At 41.8% G+C, this 24098-nt stretch overlaps 1 protein-coding gene across 1 annotated transcript; it reads left to right on the top strand.

Annotated features, from left to right (window-relative positions):
• Nucleotides 1-1392: 1392 nt before the first annotated feature.
• Nucleotides 1393-24098, top strand: mapkapk3 (MAPK activated protein kinase 3). The gene is made up of 10 exons (NM_001079394.1): nt 1393-1638; nt 14167-14306; nt 16346-16410; nt 16636-16715; nt 16975-17101; nt 17299-17374; nt 17790-17914; nt 21938-22023; nt 22708-22788; nt 22931-24098. Exons 1-10 carry the CDS (start codon nt 1444-1446, stop codon nt 23081-23083), a joined length of 1128 nt encoding a protein of 375 aa, NP_001072862.1. The 5' UTR covers nt 1393-1443; the 3' UTR covers nt 23084-24098.

The raw sequence follows: 24098 nt of genomic DNA, 5'->3' as shown, positions 1-24098 counted from the left end.
AATTACCAAGCAAATTTATACCGAGATAAAGCTGCTTTGAGATGGCCAGATACTGCATTCTTGTCTTCTACTTTGGTCTTTGGCCATTCTGGATTGTTTCAGCCAGCTGAAAACCTGTAAAACCTTACCTGCGACTTAACCTGGGGAGACAAAAAAAGCAACATTGGGGTCGGAAGACTCAACAGGGCTGCTACCCCAGGGACCCATACACCCACTCAGGGGCCCCCAACCACCTGCTCACCTACCACCAGCCCCTTCCCCCCACATGCATACCTCATACTTTGCCACAATCAGAGGAGGGCAGCTATGGCAGTGGCAGCAGCAGGAGCAGAAGGTCGGGATTGGGTCTGTATCGGTGGGGCCCATGAGGTCCCACTGGGTTTTTTCCCCAGTGTCCTGCCGGCTCAGTCCAACCCTGAGAGACATTGGGTACTACAGCTTCCAGCATCCATGATACAGGCTGTTGTAGTGTTATAACCAACGTTGAATTGGATACCTGGGGTACATGGCTGGACCCTAACCCACCCTCTACCAACCTAGACAATTTAGCATGCTGTGAGCTTTTATATATATATACTGCCCACGTATAACATCACTGGGGCAGGGTGGGCACGAGTATATAAGAGAGTATATAAAGATAGGCTGCCGGGCTGAGTCAAGGGAGTTCGGGCTGGAGGTACCCATGAGGACCTGGGCCCACCTGTTCTTTTCCTGGTACCCGAGTGGGCTAGTCTGACACTGGTCACAACATAATTTGTATGTATATTTTATTTATATAGTGCTTTTTATGCACATACCGCTGACAGAAGAACAATAAATTAATACAACAAACAGTGTGTCATTACTGTAATAAATACAAATAAATACTTAGTACAGTTGCATTAAAGATTCCACACAGCTTAGTGTCAAGTGGATGGGGTCCCTGCCTTGTAGAGCTTACAATGTAAATAATAGTAGGAGAGCTGCAAGTTTGAAATATATATTCTAAACAGCTGTTTATAGTCATATATATTCTAAACATCTGTTGGGAATAACAAAATATGTATTTTTGTCAAACTTTCCCCTGATGTGGCCCCTGTGATGCCTGGGATTCAGGGCAAATGCCCTTTCTCCCCTACTTTAATACTAGCCTTGCAGCTAAGGAGTTCAGAGGTTGTCTGTGTTTAGCAAGAAAATATATAGTTCTTTCATTCTCATAGGAAAGCAAATTTCCTAAGGCTGCCTCACTAGCAGTAAAGACATTAATCACCAGGCTGCCCCTCCTACCCCCTTCCTTCCTCCCTCCCTCACTCAGCCTTGGTGCCTGTCTCTCCTCCCACCCCTTCCTTGGTACAGGCACAGATGAGCTGTGGGAGGCTCTTGTCACAGTCACAGGGACTTTAGCACTAAGCTCCCGACATGAAGCTTTGGCTGGTGGCTGGCAGAGAGGCCTAAGTTGGCACTATGGAGGAGAATGCCAATGTCCAGGAGACGGGGGACCAGGAAACCCTCCCACCAGCCCAACCTGTTAAGCTGGAGATTAAGCGACATGCCATCACCGATGATTACAAGGTGTCAAAGCAGGTGCTGGGTCTGGGGATCAATGGCAAAGTGCTGGAATGTTACCGCAGGGACACCGGGCAGAAGTGTGCACTCAAGGTTAGTACAGCATGTTGATACAGAACCATCTAGAGAGAATGAATGCCACAGAGACATGTGAGAAGTGTGGGTACAGTGAGAGGGGAAGCCTGGAGAGGGGAATGTGAGAGTTCAAGTCTGTATATGGGTACAATATAAGGGTTAGGGGCAGGGATAATACAATAACACTACTAAGTTTATCTCGTACACAGTGCCAGTTTTTTTTAGGACAGCATAGAGAGTGCCTTTGTCCATCACATGGACCCCTGGGGTGGAAAGTTCTGTATACATTAGTACAAAGTATACATTTTCTTAACACTTGTTAGATATATACAGTACACCAGGGATGTCCAACCTACAGCCCTCCAGCTTTTGTTTAACTACAGTTATACTTCAACAACAGCCGGAGGGCTCCCTAGTTTAAGTAACACTCCCTCAGAGCAGCCCATTATAGGGTCTTACCTTATTGCCAGGGGATGCCTCTTCTCTAACACCGGCTGTGTGCCCAGTAAGCTAGGAGAGGCATGTGATTAATATACTGAATGTGGCAGTCGGGAGTTAACATACAACTCTGTAATTAGTGAAGTTTCGGGAAGAGATATGAAGCTTGGTTAGAGGGCAAGCTGAGAAACATGATAGGGAAGTGTGCTTAGTTTCAGGAGATCAGCAGTAGCGTGTTCTTAAGGGAAAGCATGCTTCTGGATAGTGTACAGACCTACATGTATCAGGGAGGTTTAAACTGGTAATGCGCAAAAATATTCATTTTATTGGTGAGGCCACCAAATGAGCAGATCTAGTCATATACAGTAGGTAAGTGGCTTAATCAGACTGATCTGAGTTGTTCAGCCATGAGGCCAATCACTAGAATCACAATAGAGGCCTATGCACACCCACAGGGAGAGGACCACATCAAAGGCATGACGAGTTCCTCCACCAAACCTGCCCAATGGATATGTAACCAGCCCCAAACATTAATAACTGACTTGGTCTGAGGTCTATATGTGGCTAGTTTAAAATGACCTTATGCACACTGAATCAACCTGTCTGGGATCCAGGTAGTGGGCCAAATCTGGCTGATGGTTTAGCCTTTAGCCAAGGACTGGATCACTGGGTGTCTGTGCAGTGCTGTCAGACACAAAGCCTGATACAGTTCTTAGTTGAAGGGATTTCTAGCCTACCCAACTAATGATAAACTATTAAGAGGAAAGGCGTTGTCCTGGGCCCATATTAACTCCTGTAGGCTGACCAAGTAATCAAAAGTGCCCTGGTCAGCAGCCAATATTCACTCAGGTGTATGGGCACCTTAGTGCCCCTTACATTGGAAACCAGACAAATTCTCTTTCATTTCTAAAGAACTGTTTGGACATTAGTAACAGAATGCACAGAAACTATTAGTTTCCTCCACATTTTAACTCTTAGAAATATATATTTATTGAGGTGCTGCAAATCAACAGAAAATTCTTCTTTATGTACTTAGTCAGGCCATAAATGAGGTCACTAAACAAGCAGATTTCTCACCAATATGCCCACGTAAGGTGAGCGATATCAGATCACAATGATGGGGATACAGGCCATCAGGAAAGGACCACATCAACAAGCCTATATGGCCCTTGATTTGGCAGGAAAATCATACCCGCCCGATCAAAATCTGGCTGAATTTTAACCAGATATCAGTCGGGGGGGGGCTGACAGAGGGCCCCATACACAGGCAGATAAGCTGCCGAATTGGTCTGGAGGCCTGAATCGGCAGCTTAAATCTGTCCATATGGCCACCTTTAGTTTTACAAAATGTCCCACTGCTATATATATATTTATCTACATCCAGTTTCCATGCAACTAGTTTGAGACGATTTGCATTTGAAATAGTTTATTCAATACAAATTTGGATCCGAGTGATGCCTCGTACACATGTCGCATTCTCCATGCAAGGCAGCTCATCTCGAAAATCTAATCTGTTGTCTTCTAATTATATCATTAAATACATTTTTTGAGGTTGCTAATGTATGTGCTGACTCTTGCATAATATCTCTGTGGCCTTAATCACATCACTTCATTAAAAAGTGCAATTGATTCCCATACTATTTCTCCGGGGCTGACAGGGAACGCTCAAATCCATTGGGCTTCCTTACATTACAGTTCTGCTGCATTTGGAGCATCTGTAGAGCAAGGCCATGGGTATGCATAATGTTTCTCCAATTGTTTCCATCTATGTAAATGACCAGAGGAAATATCTTCACTGGCTGAAATATGAAAACATGCTGCAGCTTTGCACAACGGGCAAATATTATTTTACTGCCCTGCAATACAAGCCAGTGGATTTAGGTATCTGCATCCAATGTAGGTAATACACATATAAAACACCTTGATGAAAAGGGCCATTATATAGGCCCCATCAAAACTTGGGTAAAGGTGAGCAACTGAATTAATGATTGTTTCCAAAAGAGGGTGGAACTGTTATAAAATTAAAAAACTATGTTAAAAACTGATGGCTATTCTCTGAGATGGAATATGAGAAAAAAAAAGCTTGTTGGATCGTACACTGAGAGAAATGGAAATGTCTGGTAATTACTTACCATGATGGCGCACATGCGCAGACAATGTGACTTAGTTGCCTTAGCATCTAGTGCCCATACCCATATAGATGCTCTAATAGCAGCAGCACTGGGCAATCAAAAGGCTCTGTTGCCGACCTAGTGTTTCCCATAATCTGAGTTTCAGTTCACATTTATGTTTTATAACTTATAGTATGTTTAGAATGGTCAATTCTTAGCTACTTTTTATTGGTCTTCATTTTTTTTTTTCCAGTTATAGAACTGCTTGTTTGGTGAAGATATGATCCAAAAGATAATGGATCATAATGGGGTCCTAGGACGGCCTATTGGGAGAGGACCAAATCAAAACATCAATGCAGTTCTAACCCAGTGGGATTTCTAACCTGCCTAGTAGATATCTGGACAATTTTGAGCCGGATAACTGTTAATAATATGTACAGACTAAAGTAATGTTTCCGGTTGCTAGGTTACAAGTTGTAGTGAATATGCTCAGAAGGTGGCGATACATGTGACAGATCATCAGTTTGTTGATTTTTTTATTTTTGGTCAGTAATCTTTGCTGCTATTTCACTGAAGTTTAATTGGACTAATTGATTTTTTTACATTTCAAATGAAAATTTATCAAAGTTATTAAAATATAATGTACTGTTGCCCTGCACTAGTAAAAGTTGTGTGTTTGTTCCAGAAAGACTACTATAGTTTATATAAACAAAGCTGGTGTGTAGCTATTTCAACTGAAATAGGGCTAAATGACAGAGGTTACATAGCAGATAACAGATAAACTATGTAAAACACCATTGTATGCTATAGAGCATATCTGTTATCTGCTATCTGACCTGTGCCTTTTCTTCTTTTTTTCCAGAATGGCTGCCCCCATGACTACATGGCAATTTTTTATATAAACTATAGGAGTGTGTAGCAAACACAGAACCAGTGTAGGGTAACAATATATTATATTTCAATGACGTAAAAAAAAAAAACACTTTAATTTTTTAGTGTTACTTTCCTTTAAAAGATTTAATAGTTGTATTTTCATTTTGGCCTGGGTTTGGTTCAGACTGCTACATCTCTGTTATATACTGTATAGTAAACACATTGTGACTCTATATGTTATGTTGTGTTCTGAATGTTACATTGTTGTTACCAGGGTCGGACTGGGGGGAGCAGGGCCCATCGGGGCTTCGGCCTCAGTGGCCCCTGCACCCCCCAATGGCCCCCGCCGCCTTCACCACCCCTCCCCCCGCTGAGGCCCCCAACACTCCCCCGAGCGCTCCTAAAAGAAACTTACCTGCGGCACTTAAGGGGAGGGAGACGGCGGATTGCAGTAGCGCCCTGGGTGGATTGGATATGGGCCGCCAGGGCCTACTAGGGCCGGGACCCACCGCGTTTTTTTCAGGTACCCCGGCGGCCTAGTCCAACGCTAGTTGTTACATTCTATATAATGTAGTGTGGAATATTGTGCTGAGTGCATAGGAAAGATGTTAAGGTGTGTTACATTGTATATATGGGTGCCACTGTTCTCTGTGTGCATTAGGAAAGATGTGTTAGTGTGTGGATTGTGCCTGGTTATGTATATTTCATTCCCTATATGGCAGACCAGACCGAGTGGGTGTAACAAGCTTTGTATTGTGATCCAGGGTGTGCCACAATCATGTGCTCTCAGGAATGTCTCTATTTCATTTCTTGGCTTCCTGTATGAAACTGATTAAAGTTCTTTTATTGATTCTATTGCTATGAACTGCTTCCAGTTTATACTGCATTGTACACAAACGTGCCCAGACAATGAGGGGACTGAGCTTACCTGGCAGTTTTGGGGCTCAGTAAAGCCTAGAGGCCACCACACCTGAGGAGAAACAATATAAACTGTGTGTAACAAAGACAGGTGCACAGATTTTAGCTCTTATAGCTGGCTAAGGGTACTGGCACATGGGGAGATTTGTCACCCACAGGCAACATATAGCCCCAAAATGCCTTCTCCGTTACTTACCTTAAGATTGCTGCAACCAAAATACATTATGCACAGAGATCTGCCTTAATCGCAATACAATGCAAAAGAAGGCAATTTCCCTTGATTAAGCCAGATCGCAATTTACCAGGGGCAACAAATTTCCCCATGTGCCAGTACAGTACCCTAAGGGTGAGGGCACATGGTACGATTTATTACCCGTAGTTAAACCTGCACTACCACGCGCAAGATATCTCCGAAACTGACTTGCCATATCATAACATTAAGATTACTGAAAGGAAAATATATTACTTGTGCAGATCTGGCATAATCATGGGAAAATTTGAAAGGCATTTTTAGAGATGTGTCGCCAAGGAAATTACCTCCCTTTGCATTTTCCCAACATTAAGTCAGATCACTTTTATTAATATATTTTAATGTTATTTTTAATGTTGCAAGTCATTTTCAGGAGATTTGTCACATGCAGAAGCGCAGATTTAACTGTGAGCAACAAATCTTACCATGTGCCATCACCCTAAAGGTGGCCATACAGGTAGCAATTTTCGATTTTTTCCATTGGTCGCACGAAAGATCGTTCCCACACTCCACTGATATTCAGGGCTGAATCGTCAGATATGGAGGTAGAAACAATCGAAATTCTTCCTCCTTCTGCCGATACTGCTGATTCAGCCCTGAATGTAGATTTTGCTCAGCCTTCAATGGCGCCCGTTCAAAATCTTTTAACCTGCCCGATTGACAAGTCGACCGATATCCGCAGCCTTTTGTGATATCGGTCACCTCGTCGAGCCACCATATCATACAATATCATTGGTGCGTGTATGGCCAGCTTAAGAATTTGCCCCATACATTCACAGTATTGTGTTTTCTCTATCTAGGCACTAAATCAATCCAAATCTAAGCAGGCAGTGGGCTTATAGAAACAGGGGCTGAATTACTAACCTAGGTGCTAAATAGTTTAGATGCCAGTAGCAACCAATTAGCAATATGGTTTGTTCTGCCTACTTTTATTGGCCACATGTGGCATTAAAAACTGGTGTCACCCTTTCTTCCCAGAATGAGAACACATCTTGTGTATGGGCCATCAGGAGAGCCCACCAGACTAATATGTACCCAAAAATTCCTCAGATATGTATTGGGCAGGTTTAAAAATCCTGCAAAAGCTTGTTGTAGGCCCACAGTAGGACAAGTGTGACTTTGCCAGGAGCAAGGGTGACAATTAGTCATTTGTTTAGTGACCTCATCAAAGAAGCAAATCTCAAACAGTATGGCCATCTTTACTGTACTTACAATTATACTTAGCACCTAGGTTAGTAAATCAGCTCCTGTGCTTGAATGTAATCTATATTTCCTATGAGCTCCCATGTGACTCTCTGTTCTCTTTGCTGTGTCAGACACTGGATAGAGTATCAGACATGAGACTACAGTAACTGTGGAGAAGAAATGTCCTTCATACGCATCCTTCCACAGATCCCATTATTATTGATCCAGAGGAAGGGCAGGCTGACAGAATGAAAGCAAAAAAAAGCACCACAGAAGCAAAGAATCACCCCCACAGAAGCCTAGAATCACCTAGTGGTGCCTGACATCTTGGCACCCTTAGGCTAATGCCACATGGGGCTTATTCTCAGCCTGTGTCTATCCACATGAACCTTACTCCTGCCTACTTTTCTGTTAGCAATGGTAAAAACCCTTTCCCTGTGCCATGAATCTTGTATTATTAGAATGAATAGATTCCCATGCACTGACCAGACCAAAAAATAAACAGGCAGCAAGTGGAACCCTACAGCTTCCAAATCCAATCAATTTTTTACTTCAATTTTCATTATCTGCTGCTGGCTGAACAAAGCTCATATACAATTTGGTGCAAATCTGCTCAGTGTTGGTAAATAATCCCTGTAGGGCAGTTTGGGGGGAGGGCAACAAATTGGCATGCCCTGGTGATTCTCCCTTTCCTTGTCTTTTAAGCTGGACACATACTGGAATAGTTCTTTTTCAGAAGTGCGGGCAATAGAGGGAAATGGGCATAAGGTAACCTAAATAAAGCAGTTCAGTTTTACTCCCTAGGCAGTTTTTTGAATATGCAATAGATTTCAAATTAAAATATGGGGCCATGAGTTGTTGGACTCTGTGGTCTGTTTGGGCTCTGTGATTTTTTTGCTCATTTCCATAGCTTCCTCTCTGTGCCAGTGTATTATGACAGAAAGCAGAGGGCAATTTCTGTAACCTGAGCAAGCAAGCTTGTGACACCAAGACACACACAGCACACGCTAGCCCATGCTCTGCCTGACATCTGCCCTATAAATAGAAACTGATGTTCTGTGACCAACGATTCTCCAGCCCAAAACACAATTCAGATCTTCTCCTTCCCCCCAGATTGCACAGGAGGTATGTCAGAATAGCGGGCAGACAGTAGGCTGAGCTCCTGAGTGTCCCTATCACTGCATTCATTCACACTTCTCTCTACTCATACATTTATCTGATTAATGGCTTGAGTCACAAGCTTAATCATTATCCCAAGATGAGGTCACTCGGGTGGGGTAGAGTGTTGGGGGAGGGATAGTCACCTTCTTATCACCACAAATAGGCTTCTCTTTCTACTCACCCAGTATAAAGCTGGCCATACGTGTACCGATGATATCGTACAAAACCTCGTTTCATACGATATTTGGTGCGTGTATGGCAAGTCAGCGAGGCGACCAATATTGCAGAAGACTGCGGATATCGGACGACTCGCTGATTGGGTGGGTTAAAAGATTTTGATTGGGCGCCATTGAAGGCGTCTGAGCAAAATCTACCTTCAGGACTGAATCGGCAGAAGGAGGTAGAAATCCTATAGTTTCTACCTCCATATCTGACGATTCAGCCCTGAACGTCTGTTGAGGATGGGAACGATCTTTCGTGCGACCAAGATCGAAAATCTCCACGTGTGTGGCCACCTGAAGACTTGTGGCACATGGCTGCTGTTTTCAGCCCATGGCTGAGTGCCGTTAGGCAAAATGTATGGTTTACCAACTTTTTCAGTTCCCTTTTTACTAATTTATATAAACTGAAACGCCATAAACATCCTGTAGAATATATTCTTATAAATGGTGCATAGTGATGTCACATAATTAATTGTGTCACATGCCTCACTGAAGTCACATCAGCATTAAATGACCTGTATAAAAGCACTTAGCCTTTGGCTCCTCATATTTTACAACAGTGGGTACATTATACTCTATAAACATGCACTGTATCAGTGACATTACTAGGGTTACTACGACACCCACATCAAAACCATTTTAAGAACCCTCAAAAACCATAAAACATACTGTATATATATAGAAACTGATTATCAGTCAGTCAGGACTCCCTTGGACCTACTACACAACTCCCAGCAGTCATAGCAAATGTTTGCCCTGTTGTTATTTTCCAACATATGTAATAACAAATAAGGCACACTATTAGGGTGAGGTGGTGCCTAATAAAAAGGGGGGACTCTGGAAATACCACCACCTTGAAACCAAATTGTAGCTTCAGGGTTCCCACAGTTGAGCAGCTTGTATTTCACTGGCCTAGCTGGTAAATCAGTTTTACAAACAAGCAATGTAGTTGTCAGTAAATTTGTAATTACCTGTCCTTTCCTCACCCCACCCGTCCCTCCTTCCCCAATCCACCTGTTCCCCTCCCCTCTAATCTCATGCCCACCCTAATGATGGCACAGGCAACTCACAGGGCAGTAAGTTGTCACCAGAAAGGTGGCAACCCTATCAGCTTTTGGCTTTTCAGTTTAAATACTAAGTTATGGCTCCAAGAGCCAAAGGTCGCTGATGGTGGTGGGAATTGTAGTTGTACAACAGTATAACAGGTACATAGGTTGCACAAGCTCTAATTTCTACACTTACTTTTCATTTGTCTAAGTTTCAATGACATCTATGCACATAATAGTAGAAATGTACACACCTGACTACAGATATTCTGTTTTGGAATGTCAAGTTGCTGTGACTGGAACTAGAATGGTGCAACAGGCTTTTGTAATGAGGTAATAGTGTTTGTTTCTAATGTAAGGCTGGGCTGTAACATTCATACTTTCCCACGCCTTGATCAAGCCTCAGATACTCTGTAAATGTGATAATACAAATTAAGGCTGAGGAAAGAAAATTACCTTTGTATTACTTCCCTAGTAGCAGGATAGTGCAGTTACAGAAGGAACTGGAAGGTGCAAATAAAATATTTTCCCCTGATATTCTGAAATAAAGTCTGTAATATTTAATATAGCAAATATAAATATAACCTCTGTCAGTGTATGAATTAAAATTCCACAGTGTACAGATCTGTCAGAAATTTCCAACTGTTTTTTTTTATAAAGGTACTGCCAACACTGAATAAGACTGGTCTTGCTTTCAGGTGCAAAAAAAAAGAGTTATGGGTTAGTTTTATAGACACTGTAATTATGGCCACCATGGGAGGAGGGGGGGGGGGGCAAAAAATAAATCAATAAATCCTGTCAGTGGCCCCATGGAAGAAGAAAGCCTACAATGTCTGAACTGTGGGGGGAAAATGAGGTGACAAGGGATGGGTGGCATTTTTCACAGGTTGTGGTCTCATTCAGGTGTAATGGGGAATGACCTGGGCAGATTGGGGGTGTTGTCAGATGTACCATTTAGAAGAGCTTTTTTTAGAGCTCAACAGGTTGATATTTGCCAATGATATTGTTCCTGTTGTGCAGGGGTCTCTGCTAGTTTCTATAGAGACTGAAAGTCTGCACTGCTGCGGCTGTGGATCCTGACAGCTAACAGAAAGAAGGGGTTTATTGCCAACCCTTCTTGGGCTTTTTAGGGGTGGCGCCTAAAGCTGAAACATGAACAGCAAGGTTTCCATTAGCAAGCAGACCAGCAGTCACCCTGTATATGAAACCATGTCAAGCATGTGGTGTTTTGTAACAGACTGGGAGGTCCCAGCTCTCCCCACTTCCTGTGTTTTCTCAGCAATATCCTCTCTCAGTCAGGAATAAGTTACTGTGAGGCAAATGGCTTCCCACACACCCTGATAATGCTTTATTTCTTTGTAGCTCGTGGAAGTTATACTTGTTGCTATATATATTGCTGTATGTATATTTAAATAGACTAAGCCAGGACATCAAGCAGCTAATCCCACCCAAACTATTACCGTTCCCACAGATAAATATGTTGTGTGCATTGTGTGCCTGACTGTCACAGGAACAGGGCCAAGGTTCCCATGGTGCCAGCTGTGCATTAAGGTCTCGTGAACAGAGAGAAACAGAGAAGTACAAAAGAGAAACAACACTATAAAGGTTGTGTTCTGCAATAATTCCCCCCTTAGAACAGGAACCACATGGCCAAATTGGGAACTGTCGGTAACTGCAGCATATTCCCTATTACACATCCATGGCCCCCAAACTAGAAGCTAGCTAATAAAAAAAACCTGTGATGAAGAAAGTTCAATTTTAAAACCACTAAACATGTTCTATTAATGTGTATTGGAAAGTTGTTTAAAATTACATTTTTATTTCACTATGCACCATAAGCTCCACTTTAAGGTGACTGTAGATGATACTGGACATATAGGCGTACAATTAAGAAAAAGGGCTTCATAGGAAGTGATGTTGGAATTGAAATGAAATGAGCAGAATAATAGAAACATAAATTTCTGGGAGAGAAGCTGCCATGTTGCTGTTACTTTTCAAGGCCATAGCCTGCCTTTAACATTAGAAATTGTGCTAAAGTGCTTTTACTGGAGAAAGATTTGGGTTTCAAGAGACATAAGTGTCCAGGGCGCTGCCCAACTTTTAAGCCTCACAGAGCAAAAGTTATAGGGAAAAAAATTATAGTGCACTTGTGGAAGCAACAACTGTAGCTTTAGGAAAGGAACTGCAGTAATGGGATAAATGGTGTATTATGGGAGCTTGAGGGTAACATCTGAAAAATGTGTATTAACAACAGCGACAGTATATCCCCAGACATATAAAGACAGTATATCCACTGACAGCCTAATGACAGTATATCCACTGACAGCCTAATGACAGTATATCCCCTGACATATAAAGACAGTATATCCCCTGACAGCCTAATGACAGTATATCCCCTGACATTTAAAGACAGTATATCCCCTGGCAGTCTAATGACAGTATATCCCATGACAGTATATCCCCTGACATATAAAGACATTATATCCCCTGGCTGTCTAATGACAGTTTGTCCCATGGCAGTATATCCCCTGATAGTATAATGACAGTATATCCCCTGACATATAAAGTCAGTATATTCCCTGGCAGTCTAATAACAGTATATCCCCTGACAGTATATCCAATTACAGTATATTAATATTATATACCTAGGAATACTGAGCACTGAGTTTGAAACTCTTTGCATTATCCAGTGTGTTGCAATGTAATTGGGCAGTGGTGTAACTATAGAGGAAGCAAAAACCTCAACAGTAGGCTGCCCAGGAGTGTAGGGGGGCCGTCTTCCTTGTGATATGTGGTCATTAAACTGTTTTCAAGATGTGGCTCAGTAACTCCGATTTAGATAAATGGAGTCAAATCCAATGAAAAGCAGAAACTTTGTAACAAATCCAATTAACTTTTCGGCTGAGTTTAGCTCAGCGGTTACAAGCCGAGGGCACATGCCAACGAAGAAGGATTCTGTTCTCCTCAGAACTAAAATATATATGAACAATATAAAGATGATTATGTAGTAACATATGGACTAAATAAAACCAGTGGTTTTACCCACACAACCAATCAGCAATTGGTTTTAGTCTTTCTGCTACAGTACAAGTAAGAACATGTAAACAAGGGTGTGATTGGTTGCTATGACAGTAATCTAATGGAATTTGCCATCTATGTTAGAAAATTAGGAACCTGCCTATTATGCGTATTGCCTAAAATGAGAAGTTGTGACAATGTATTTCTTTTAGTACAATAAAAATAAAGCAATAAAAAACATAAATGTTATAAGCCTGACCACCAGTCTGTTGTTGAATTACAATGTTCAGTTCTGTTGGCTGTTGGTGGGATGCAGGGGGACGTGTTGGAGGGGCACAGTAATCATTTAAAGTTATAATGATACTAAAAAACTTCTCTTCAAAATATGAATGTACTTTAAAAGTTACCTACAGGTCATGTTGGTTGTAAGTAGTTGTTCCTAAACCTGACTGTTTTGCCAACCTGACTGTCCCTTCTCAGCCTGTCAGTTATAGCTTCTGATGCTAATGGACTCCTGCTGCACAAATATGGCAGCCCCCACATAGAGGAACATGGGGGATCAGATAGGGAATGTAAAAGCATTTTTAGGGCAAATTTTAAAATAGAATGCAAAGACAATGTTATAAGAGATGTAAAAACAAGGTTACATTTCTGGCATTATATCCAGAACTCAGCCCTCATGGTTTAGTCTTAATTGTTATTTAATAGGGGTGCTCCAACACAATGTTATAAGTAAGACAATAATGCATATCCTATATGGTATTCTTGGTATATTATATAGCCCTGCACATATAGAGGGAACTGTAATAACAGGTGGGATGTTTGTTGCAGGTCTGGTAACCCATTCCAGCAAATGAGATGCTTGCTTTCATACAGCAGAGCTGTTAATTGGTTGCTCTGAGTTCCTAGTGTGTTATTACATTCCCCCTGTCTCTGTAAATTGCATCAGTGCATCAGAGAAAAACAGTGCCATCCTATGGTGCTGGGAAGTTTATCATGAAAGAAAAATTACTTATGTGCCATTGAGGTCCTGCTGTCTGCACAGTGTTGTAGAGTGGTAGAATTCAAAGTAATAGCCTCTGTGTGCTGTCAAGTAGTAAATTCAATAAACAGAGGTCAATCAACGTAGTTAGTTCCTGGTAATATAATCGTTCCTTGTTGATCAAGATGGACATTTCTGACACTGATGCATTCTGAGCAATATAGATTATAGTACTGTGCCTGACCTCCAGACATTACCAAGTGGTATATATACATACATAACTGTGATATGTTCCACACATGCATATTAATTAACAGGGGAATATGGCTGTGTGTCTCCACAGATCCTGTATGATAGCCCCAAAGCTCGGCGAGAGGTGGATTGTCACATCAGAGCATCTGAAGGACCACACATTGTACACGTGCTAGATGTCTATGAAAATATACATCGTTCAAAGAGATGCCTGCTCATTGTCATGGAGTGGTATGGTTCAAGCTCTTCAAAACTCACCTGCATAGAGCAAAGGGGACTGATTTATATTTTGAAGAAAGATGTGCTACTGTCTGAGGCAGTGGCTTTCTGGCTTTTTTTGGTTCCCATTGGAGGGCCCCCTGTAGCTTATAATCAGGTTACAGATATATGAGATAATTGTTCCAGGAAAATAGGATGGCTAGCTTCCTTAAGTCAAAAACCTATATATATATATATATATATATATATCCTTTTGACTTGTATGCACCTTTGCCTTGGGTGCTAACTTGGGTCCCCACTTCTGAAGACCACTAGTCTAAAGAGCACGTGTATGTCTGCAAGTGCAGTGAGCAAAGTGCAATTTTGAAGGCAATCTGCATGTTATTTTTCGCACAATACAGCATTTTTACCCAGAATTTTGGCATTGTTGCAGTAACAAAGGGGTGATGCTCTTAATATATTTGCGCTGTACCTACCACAATTGCATCTGACTTAGCAAAATTACCACAACTGCACACATATTTTGTCACAAATCAAACATAATTGTGTGGAAGTTTGTCTGGCGTAATTCCGGTGTTCGATGTATGTGTGAAGTCTGTTCCCCATTTTTTAGGCGCAAGTGTGCTGTGCCTATTGATGCTGGAGCTGCTGCCTGGTCAGGAGGTGGGGGTAGCTACAGAGTTTCCCTGCTTAGGGCTCATGTACATCCGCAAGTGCAGGTGCAAATGTACAGGTGCGAATAACACCACTTTTTATTAAAGGTATCTGCATCAAAATGTGTTCCTTGCACTTCTGTATAGTTTTTTCCTGCCTACTGTTCTGATGCAGCACACTTGCACCTTAAGTCGAACCCTGACCGACATCTATCACAGGCCAAACACTTGAAGTAATGTCTGAAGACTTCCACACAATTGTGACACAATGTGGGCGCAATTTTGGCAATTTTCCCAAATCACCCACATTGGCAGGAGGCACAGCACAATTGCACCAAAAGCAGCACCCCTTTGCAACCACAATGATGCTGCATTTTGTAAAAAAGCATGGCAATTACACTTGAAATTGCACTTTGCTCACTGCACTTGTGACCGTACATGGGGTGGGCACAACACTAGCTGGTTCATGCAGTTTACCTTTTGTGAAGGTGGAAGCAACATCATTAGCTCAGAACCTTCAGTTGTTACCCAAACATTCACACTCATTAGCCGTGATGAGAATATCAAGCAAAATTGCTTCTTGTTGACAGAAGGGGTAAGTTCTTCAAGAAGCCATGGATGAGTAATTGTCATTTGCAAAGGCACTGATGCGACTTCTGCACCGTGTTTTCCTTTTCTGGGAGGCATTCCTCTGCAAATCTCAGCACCTTGATTACCACAAAAAATTAGACATAGTGAAAAACTTGCCCCACAGAAAATAATAATCATGGCACCTATTACAAGTTCCAGCTACTCTCCATGCATGACATAAGTGCTAAGGAACTTTTAATTGCTGCTTCCAAACATGGCGATCCAAATGCCTGGCATCATTGTGGGTCCCTGTCCTGTGGCAACTGCAAATAGCACAGGACCCATGATTGCCTCCCAAAAACACCCCAGTGGGTGGCAGGCTGCTGTTAGCTGGAAGCAGCTGCTGAGGATCCCTTCCCCCAGTCCCACGCTAACTCCCAGGATCCTCAGCCAGCTCCAGATTTGTGGTTTGCCACGTTTGGAGGGATAATTTTCAAATGCCTAATCTAGGACTCCCTAGGTTTTATATATATTCTCATACCATGTATGAACTTGGGGTACCCCTGTCAACTCTTGTCATTTAGTAGCATATTTATCCACCACAGGGACATGGTTGTTCTGCTCAGAACATGTCTGCTGTAGAAAAATGAGTGGCCCCTTCCAAAAACCTTTAGTATGAGTATAGCGGGAGTTGTATTTTAGTAGCATCTGTGGCTAGCCATACCTACCTCTGAAGCAGCAGATATTTTTGCCCTGCATGATACACACCATCAATATCTGCATTTGTTTTTATGTTTTTCTTTTTCTCTTATGGCCTGTGCTTGGCAGCATGCAGGGTGGGGAGCTGTTCACTCGCATCCAGAAGAGAGGCGACCAAGCATTCACTGAAAGAGGTAAAGGGTCAACAAGAATGGCCAACCATCACACCATACAGGGCCTGATTATTGGGAGCCAGCAAAGCTTGGGTGGGAGACGGAGCACCAGGTGGTTGGAAGTCAGTTTAAGAGACACAATAAAGTAAAAATGACTGTTTTGCCAATGCAATAGAGTCTGAGGATTGGTCAGAGGCAGTAACACTACACTGTGACCAACACCTAACACCCCTCTCATTCTGCCAGAGGCATCAGAGATCATGCGGGACATAGGAATGGCCATACAGCATCTCCATGGAATGAATATCGCTCACAGGGATGTCAAGGTCAGCTCATATCACCCCACAAGCATTGCCTGGGATGGTCTTAGTTTAAATTCCTTTATCTCTTGTATGTATGTATATGTATATCTTTATTTATAAAGCGCTACTTATGTACGCAGCGCTGTACAGTAGAATACATTAATACAAACAGGGGGGTTAGGGGGGTGTCTTATTATTGGCAACCAGTGTAGGGCTATCCATCTATATTGTTCTGTTCATAGTATTTCCAGTTGAGTAACAGTCAATTCTCTTGGGTTCTCAGCCAGAAAATCTCCTCTACACCCACAAGGACAGCAACGCAGAGCTCAAGATCACAGATTTTGGCTTTTCCAAAGAAACAACAGTTCAGAATGCACTCCAGACCCCATGCTATACACCATATTATGTGGGTAAGTGAGAGTATAAACCTTCACAGGTTACCCAAGGGCCAGTAATGAGCTTCATCCCTATATCAGATGCAGAAGCCGGAAATTAGCTTATTATAATCCCTTAGAAGTTAATACTGCAGTTGCACCTGTTAGGGCAGGGATAGTCAGCTCGGTAAGTTAAACTGCAGTAACCTTTTGGCTCCTATGTATTTTAACAGCTCCAGAAGTGTTGGGTCCAGAAAAGTATGATAAGTCATGCGACATGTGGTCACTGGGAGTCATCATGTATATACTGTGAGTATTTCACACTAAGCTTTACTATCCAGATACAGAGATATGGTGCTATGGGCTCACCTGTACTTGCTCATGTCTTAACCACCCATTCTAATACTTCCTCTGCAGTCAGTTATTTGCCACCATCCTCATATTTGGTTGTTATATTTTAACCTCATGTTTCCTTCTCTTTCCCCATCTCTACTATTCTTTATTCCTGCATTCTCATTAAATATTACCTATTTCTAATATATGCTTCACTTGCATTGTCTTTCCCAAATTCCCTCTCCATTATGTCTTCCTTTTGACCTCTCTTGCATTTCATCCTCACTTTCTCTAATCTTTATCCCCTTGGTGTTCTATTTCTTTCCTTAATCTTTCCACTTATTCTCATCCTGTGCATCTGTATCTTTTCCCCCTTCTGTCTCTCCTCCAGTCTCTGTGGGTATCCTCCTTTCTATTCTAACACAGGTCAGGCCATCTCCCCGGGTATGAAAAAACGAATCCGTATGGGACAGTATGAGTTTCCAGCACCTGAGTGGAATGATGTGTCACAGGAAGGTACAGACCTTGAGCATCACAGAAAACTTAACCTGTTGATTTGAGGGATATATATATATATGCGTATAGTTGTCCTTGCAGAACCCAATTACAAATGAACTTTGTATGTATACCTTTTGTGTATCTCTTGAGAGACAAGCTTTCCCCATGGTCAGTAGAATAGAAAGTTGGATAGTTTTGTTATGTTAGATGGTGATGATCTCAGGGGCAGAGCAGTGACATAAAGGGGTGGGGTCATGATATTTAGGGGAATGTTTGGGGGCATGGCCATGACCCAAACATTCCTAAAAAAACAGTTCAAAACCAAACAGGTGGCAAACCTAGTACAGGGCAAGGTAGTCTGGACATGTGCTTTGGGGTGTTTAAATAACAGAAGACATTTAGTGAATATAAGTGCAAGGTCATACATAGATATGCCAGCCTGACTTTCTACCTGGTCCAATGGATATCTGAAGGAATAAGGCTTTTGACTGGAAGTGGTCATTTTGTCTCATTGAGTAAATGGACTTTAGTTCACCAGTATGGCAGAGAATTTCCAAATGAGCTGACAATTGACCCTGCCCGTGGAAACCTTTAGGCAAAAGCCCAAATGGATACCTTTCCCCCGATTTAAATGTGTGAGAAACATGACAGAAATTATAAAATAAGCTCTCCATAATAAGCACCCCCTTCCACATCTCAAGGAACCTTTGCAGCAGTCCGTTACTGTTCATCTGCAATGTAGTCAATCTATGTCATTTTACTGCTAGTGCTCCGATACTATACTGCCCAGTAGAATTTTGCCAGCAAACACAAGGAATCATCAGGGAAATGGTAGAAGGTAATGGAGAAACGCCCGTAATAAAGATACCCTGGGCCAATGTGTTTATCAAACAGCAGTGCTAGGCCAAGGTTGAAGAGTTTACTCTCAAGAAAATGTACCTGACATATTGACAATGCCCAGTTAATAGCATTTTCCCTTTCCTTGTCCTTTACCTGGGAGGGAGAATGTGATAATTGTTCTAAAACTGAAATTCATTGAGGGTCATTTATAAAGTTCATGCAGCACATATTTTATTTGCAAATGTTTTTTTTAGGCATGATTTCCTCTAAGCTCTTAAATTTTGCCCTGATGTGCCCATCTTTCCTTTTTTTGGAAATCACAGTGAAAAATTGCAAATGAGATTGCGATTTTCATGAGCTTGCCCTCTGTGCGTGTTTATTGTGTGCAAGTATAGCGCCGATTTTCACATTGCGAATATAAATGTACAATTTTCAAAATCAGCTTAACCAATATTTTTTCCGCCACCGACGTTGTGGCATAACTTGAACACAATTAGCGAATAAGCCATATTTAAAAAGCTTTAAGAACAGTCCCACTTTATAAACATAAACATGGCAGGGCAAATATGTTCACTGTGCGAATATTTCTGGGCTGTTTGAATTTTATAAATGACCCCCAGTGTGTCAGTAATAATAATTATTATTGCATGTGCAGTAATGCTGTCTTGTTTTCTGTTGGCTATCAGGCTTGTCTGCCTACAAGTGATAGGGTTACTTTTTCAAACTTCTTGCAGCCTTGCAAAACCCATAAATTGATCTCAGGTTCAACCTAGATGTATGGAATATTGCTGCTTGCAGTATAAATCCAATGCAGACATATCTAACATACCAACACCGTAAAGAGAAAAGCTTGGCATCCTGCCACCTTAGCTAACAGAACAATAACTGTGCCTTTCTCTCGCCCAACACACACTAAAGTGCTTTCTATTAAAACAGCAATTATCTTGCCTTCACGCAAATGGCAGCTATAGAATCTGTAACCATGGCAACTGATGCATTTAAAAAACTTGTTGAGTTACCTAGTTGCACTCCCTGCTGTAGTGCTTTAGAGCTTCTGGAAGGTACAGGCCACACAGACCCCCCTGGATACAGGCAGGGCTTGCCAACTAGCTGGCATTTTATCACTGTACAAACAGAAAAGGTAGTAACTGTGGAACACCATGGATAATGCAGTACCCCTAGAGGGGACCATGGCACCCAGTGACAGAAGCAGAGACACTCAGATTACCTTACTAGTTATATATTAATGCCCTTAGCACATATGCCTATTTGATTTTTGGCATCTCTTAAGCCAACATGCACATTTGGTTCATCCATTGAGACTTCATTATTGACCTTATTGCTCAAATTCTCCCTTACTGGATTCTTTGGAAATTCTCCTAATGAGATCTAAAAGAGTATTGTATCTGGCTGGAGCCTCTGCAGTCTGAAATGGCATACAGCTATTATAAACATGTCCTCCCTTTGTTATGCTGCCACTTAGATTAAACCAGTTAATTCCTGGTAATTAAATTCTCCAGCAGTTTATATTAGGCCCAGTTGTGCAGTATTTTCTATCTGTAATTGAAATTTTCTTCTTTAATGTGCATTTAATACTCCTTCAACTGATATGCAATGTCTTTTCAAACTGGTCTGATACACAGGCATGCAGCTTCACCATTTCTCTCTCCCCAATCTTTCCTAAAGCAAATTAAAACTTTTATTATTATACACATTCTGCCATGTTCCACACATCTTCCCGACTCCCCAGTGTCAAATGGCAAAGGGTCCTGGGTAAATATCAGTCAACAGAGTCTCCAACCTGTCAGTGTTTTATACACCATGAACTATGATGCATTTTGAGATGTGAAAACATCCAACCTAATGTCCATTAAAGACATTAGGTTGGATCCAAAACAATGCAATTAGTATCCAAATTTATTAATCAGCCCTGTAGCAGCAGCTTATATGACAAACCTCATTTCCTGCTAGATAATTTGCAATGGTGCCTAAGCTTAGCTTCTCAACAGCTGCCCAGAGCCCACTGAGCATGTGCGGTGTCAGTGGCATCTTCGGATGGGCCTGGCGCAGAGTAGCAACCTCAAGCAGCCCCTTTCCCCAGCAGGCTCAGTTGCATCTCGTGTGTTGCTTACAGGGTCGGACTGGGCTGGTGGGCCTCGGTTCTAGTCTGGGCCTCCCTGTCCCCATGCCACCCTGTGACTGTGGGGTATGCTCTCTCTATTATTTTGCCATTGTGTAGTGACACTGATAATCCTAACAAGATCCAACATGGGGAATTCCTGTGACAACTTTGAAGGCCTGGATTATTACTGTTATAGAGATGCTGATCCTTTAGGCTGCTGCAGTAAGTTCAGTATATAAAATATGGCATTTCTAGCCATATTCATTTTTAGGGTTTAGGTCTCCTTTAAAGCGTAAGTAAACCTTTAAATTAAGTGAATGTAAAATTGCTGACAGTGCTATTCTAAACACTTTTACAATTTACATTTTTGTTCAAAATTCGTAGATATTAATGGGAATGTGTACTGTAAATATGAATGAATTTTGTTACAACAGTGCCATCTGCTGGGCTGTTTCAGACCTCGATGTAGAATCACTGATAGGATGATTGCAAGCTGTCTGCAGTAATTTAGTTTATACCTCACTTCAGCTCTGCTATTCAGGTATGAAAGCCAGGGTTCTTATGATGGTGATACCACAAATTAAATAACATTTATATGAATCTTTCTCTAAGCCCAGGGTGTAATACAATATACAATGTAGCACCCTAACGCGCAGTACAGCTTGGCCCAACTGAAGGAACCTAGAAGGAAAGTAGGGCTTACAAGGCATGAGGCTGCTTGCCATGGAAAGCAACACAAAAGCCTTGTAGCCTAATACTGTTTAAAAGGAATTTAGGGCAATTGCCCATCTTTTTTTTTTTTCTTGCTAAAAACACATTGTAAAAAGCCTGAAAGAGCAAGTATTCTGGGACTTGGTGGAGAATCCTCAGTGGCCTAAAGACAAACCCTGGGGTATACAGTCCCACAAAGCAGCCGTGTGGCCAGCCAAAGGATTCACCCTCTCCCAATTTAAGAGTCAGTGTTTTAGTTTCTATTCTGCTTAAATTTGATTTAAATATACTGCCCAATGATCTCTCATAAGAGGATATCAGCAGAAAACATTCAGCCCAGTAATCACCATCATTTCTTGTGTTTTCAGCTCAGCAGATGATCCAACACTTGCTGAAGACTGACCCAACTGAGAGGATGTCTATTACCCAGTTCATGAACCACCCATGGATAAATGTATGTACAACTGTAATTGCCTTTTGATTTTAAAGGGAAACTCTGGCTTCCAAACCAAAGTTAAAGAGCCCCACACAACACAGAAACTCCCTATCACTGTAATCTGTTCCTTTAAAAAGTATGAATAACTACCATTTTTATATGTTGAAAACAGCTGCAAACAGTGCTGTCTCTGCATCATTCGAATAATTTTACAGGGAGGAGGGACTAAAACATTAATGTTACAAATTGTAACAACTTCTTCACAGCTTACAGACAGCATGCAGGATCTGCATAACCCACAATGAATTGCACTGTGATGTTACTCTTTTTATTGACATCCCGTTTGGGCATTGTGGGATTGGGCGGATGCAGGCTGAGTACAGTCGACTACTGTTGCATTTTTTTGAGTGTCAAAGTAGTCAGCCAGATCAGCAGGGGAACAGGGGGCCAGGCTTAGGTGTATGTTCCAAGCCATATTATTACATTCAAATGTATATTGCAGAGTTGCTTGAAATGATGTTTATTTTTTAAAAAGCTTAAGTTGTGTTTGGGTGGGGTTCCCCTTTAACAGCTGCTTTTGAGAAATGTCTTTTCTGGGGCTATCCTCCTTTGTCCAAAACTGAATGTCCACATGTACTAGTTGCTCATGAATGTGCCACGCAGGCTTGGGCTATTGAGTGACAGATCTTGTTGTTGTTACAGCAATCTATGGTGGTGCCTCAGACTCCTCTGCACACAGCTCGAGTTTTGCAGGAGGACAAGGAGCACTGGGATGAGGTGAAGGTGAGTAGCCAGCGACCAGTGTACCTTCTGCATGTCCAGACCCTGATGATCTTTATTAATCCAGAGACTGTTCACAGTTCTGCATACCCAAATGTATTTCTTTATTGCTCATTATTTCTTTTCTTCTCTCTTGTTCCCTCAGGAAGAGATGACGAGTGCTTTGGCCACAATGAGAGTAGATTATGACCAAGTAAAGATCAAAGATCTCAACTCCTCCACCAATAAACTCCTCAACAAACGGCGCAAAAAACAAAGTGATGGAAACCCGAATACTACCGGCTGTAACAACCAATAGGACTGTTCCAGGACAAGCATTTGGAAGAGTGCTGGGCCTGTGGCAACCGGGTCTTTATGTCATGTGATTCCAGCACTATTGCATCTCCTGGACTTTTGTTTGTCATTTTAAGGTCTTTCATGTATTGTAGAACATTCTGTAAGCAGAAATTCGGAAAAACCCTGTGTACATAATATACATATGTATGTAACAGAAATGGGTCTTGCTTCTTTACTAAATTTCATGGAGGTAATGGTGGTTGTCACAAGGACTGGATCATGATTTTCTTCATAACATGAAGTTTGATGCATGCACTAAGTTTTATGCACTTTCCCTCTTGGTAATTGAATATGCCTCCTATAGGCACAAGTCTTCACAGAATGGAGCACAAAGAGTTGCACCTGTTTATGTATGGGCAGTACTTGGCTACTCCATACTTTGCACACTAATTCAGGACTTATACAATAGGTTTATACAATATTTAAGCTTCCCCTGGGAGAGCTACATCCAGCCTATCGATCCTGGTTGGAGTCAAGTGCTGTTTTTTCTAGCTCACACCTCTGTGGTGTACTGTTACAGGGGTTATTTCTTTCACTATCTTAATACCTCTGTCTTGGGGTCCCTGTTTCCTAATTTTCATTAAGGGCTTGGTTCTATTAGGGCACGCTTCTTTAAAGGGGACTCCATTCTCTCCAGCAGCATCCACCTTGTATGGTAGGTGGATTCCAAAAAGGAAGAGCTCCTGCTCCTGTCTGTATTATTAAACAGGAACTGGTCATAACATCCCTGGGAAAACACCCCACACAGGGCATAGGTCACAGATAGGGGAATTCCCAAAGCAGTAGGGGATTTAACCCTGTGAGTCCCTGCATACAATTCTAATACAGTTACATTCCAGAGTGTTTCACAAAGCATTAACATGGAAGACCTTGGTTGGAGACAAAGTTTGCATATTTTCGGTGGTATGGAACAATCAATACTAAAAGTCACTGCTTTTTGTCAAATTAAATAAAATGAAGGAACTTGAAACTTGTAA

Source organism: Xenopus tropicalis, chromosome 4 (genome assembly GCF_000004195.4).
Source record: "Xenopus tropicalis strain Nigerian chromosome 4, UCB_Xtro_10.0, whole genome shotgun sequence".
In the NCBI taxonomy this organism is placed as follows: Eukaryota; Metazoa; Chordata; class Amphibia; order Anura; family Pipidae; genus Xenopus; species Xenopus tropicalis.
This window is presented reverse-complemented; position numbering and strand designations above follow the sequence as displayed.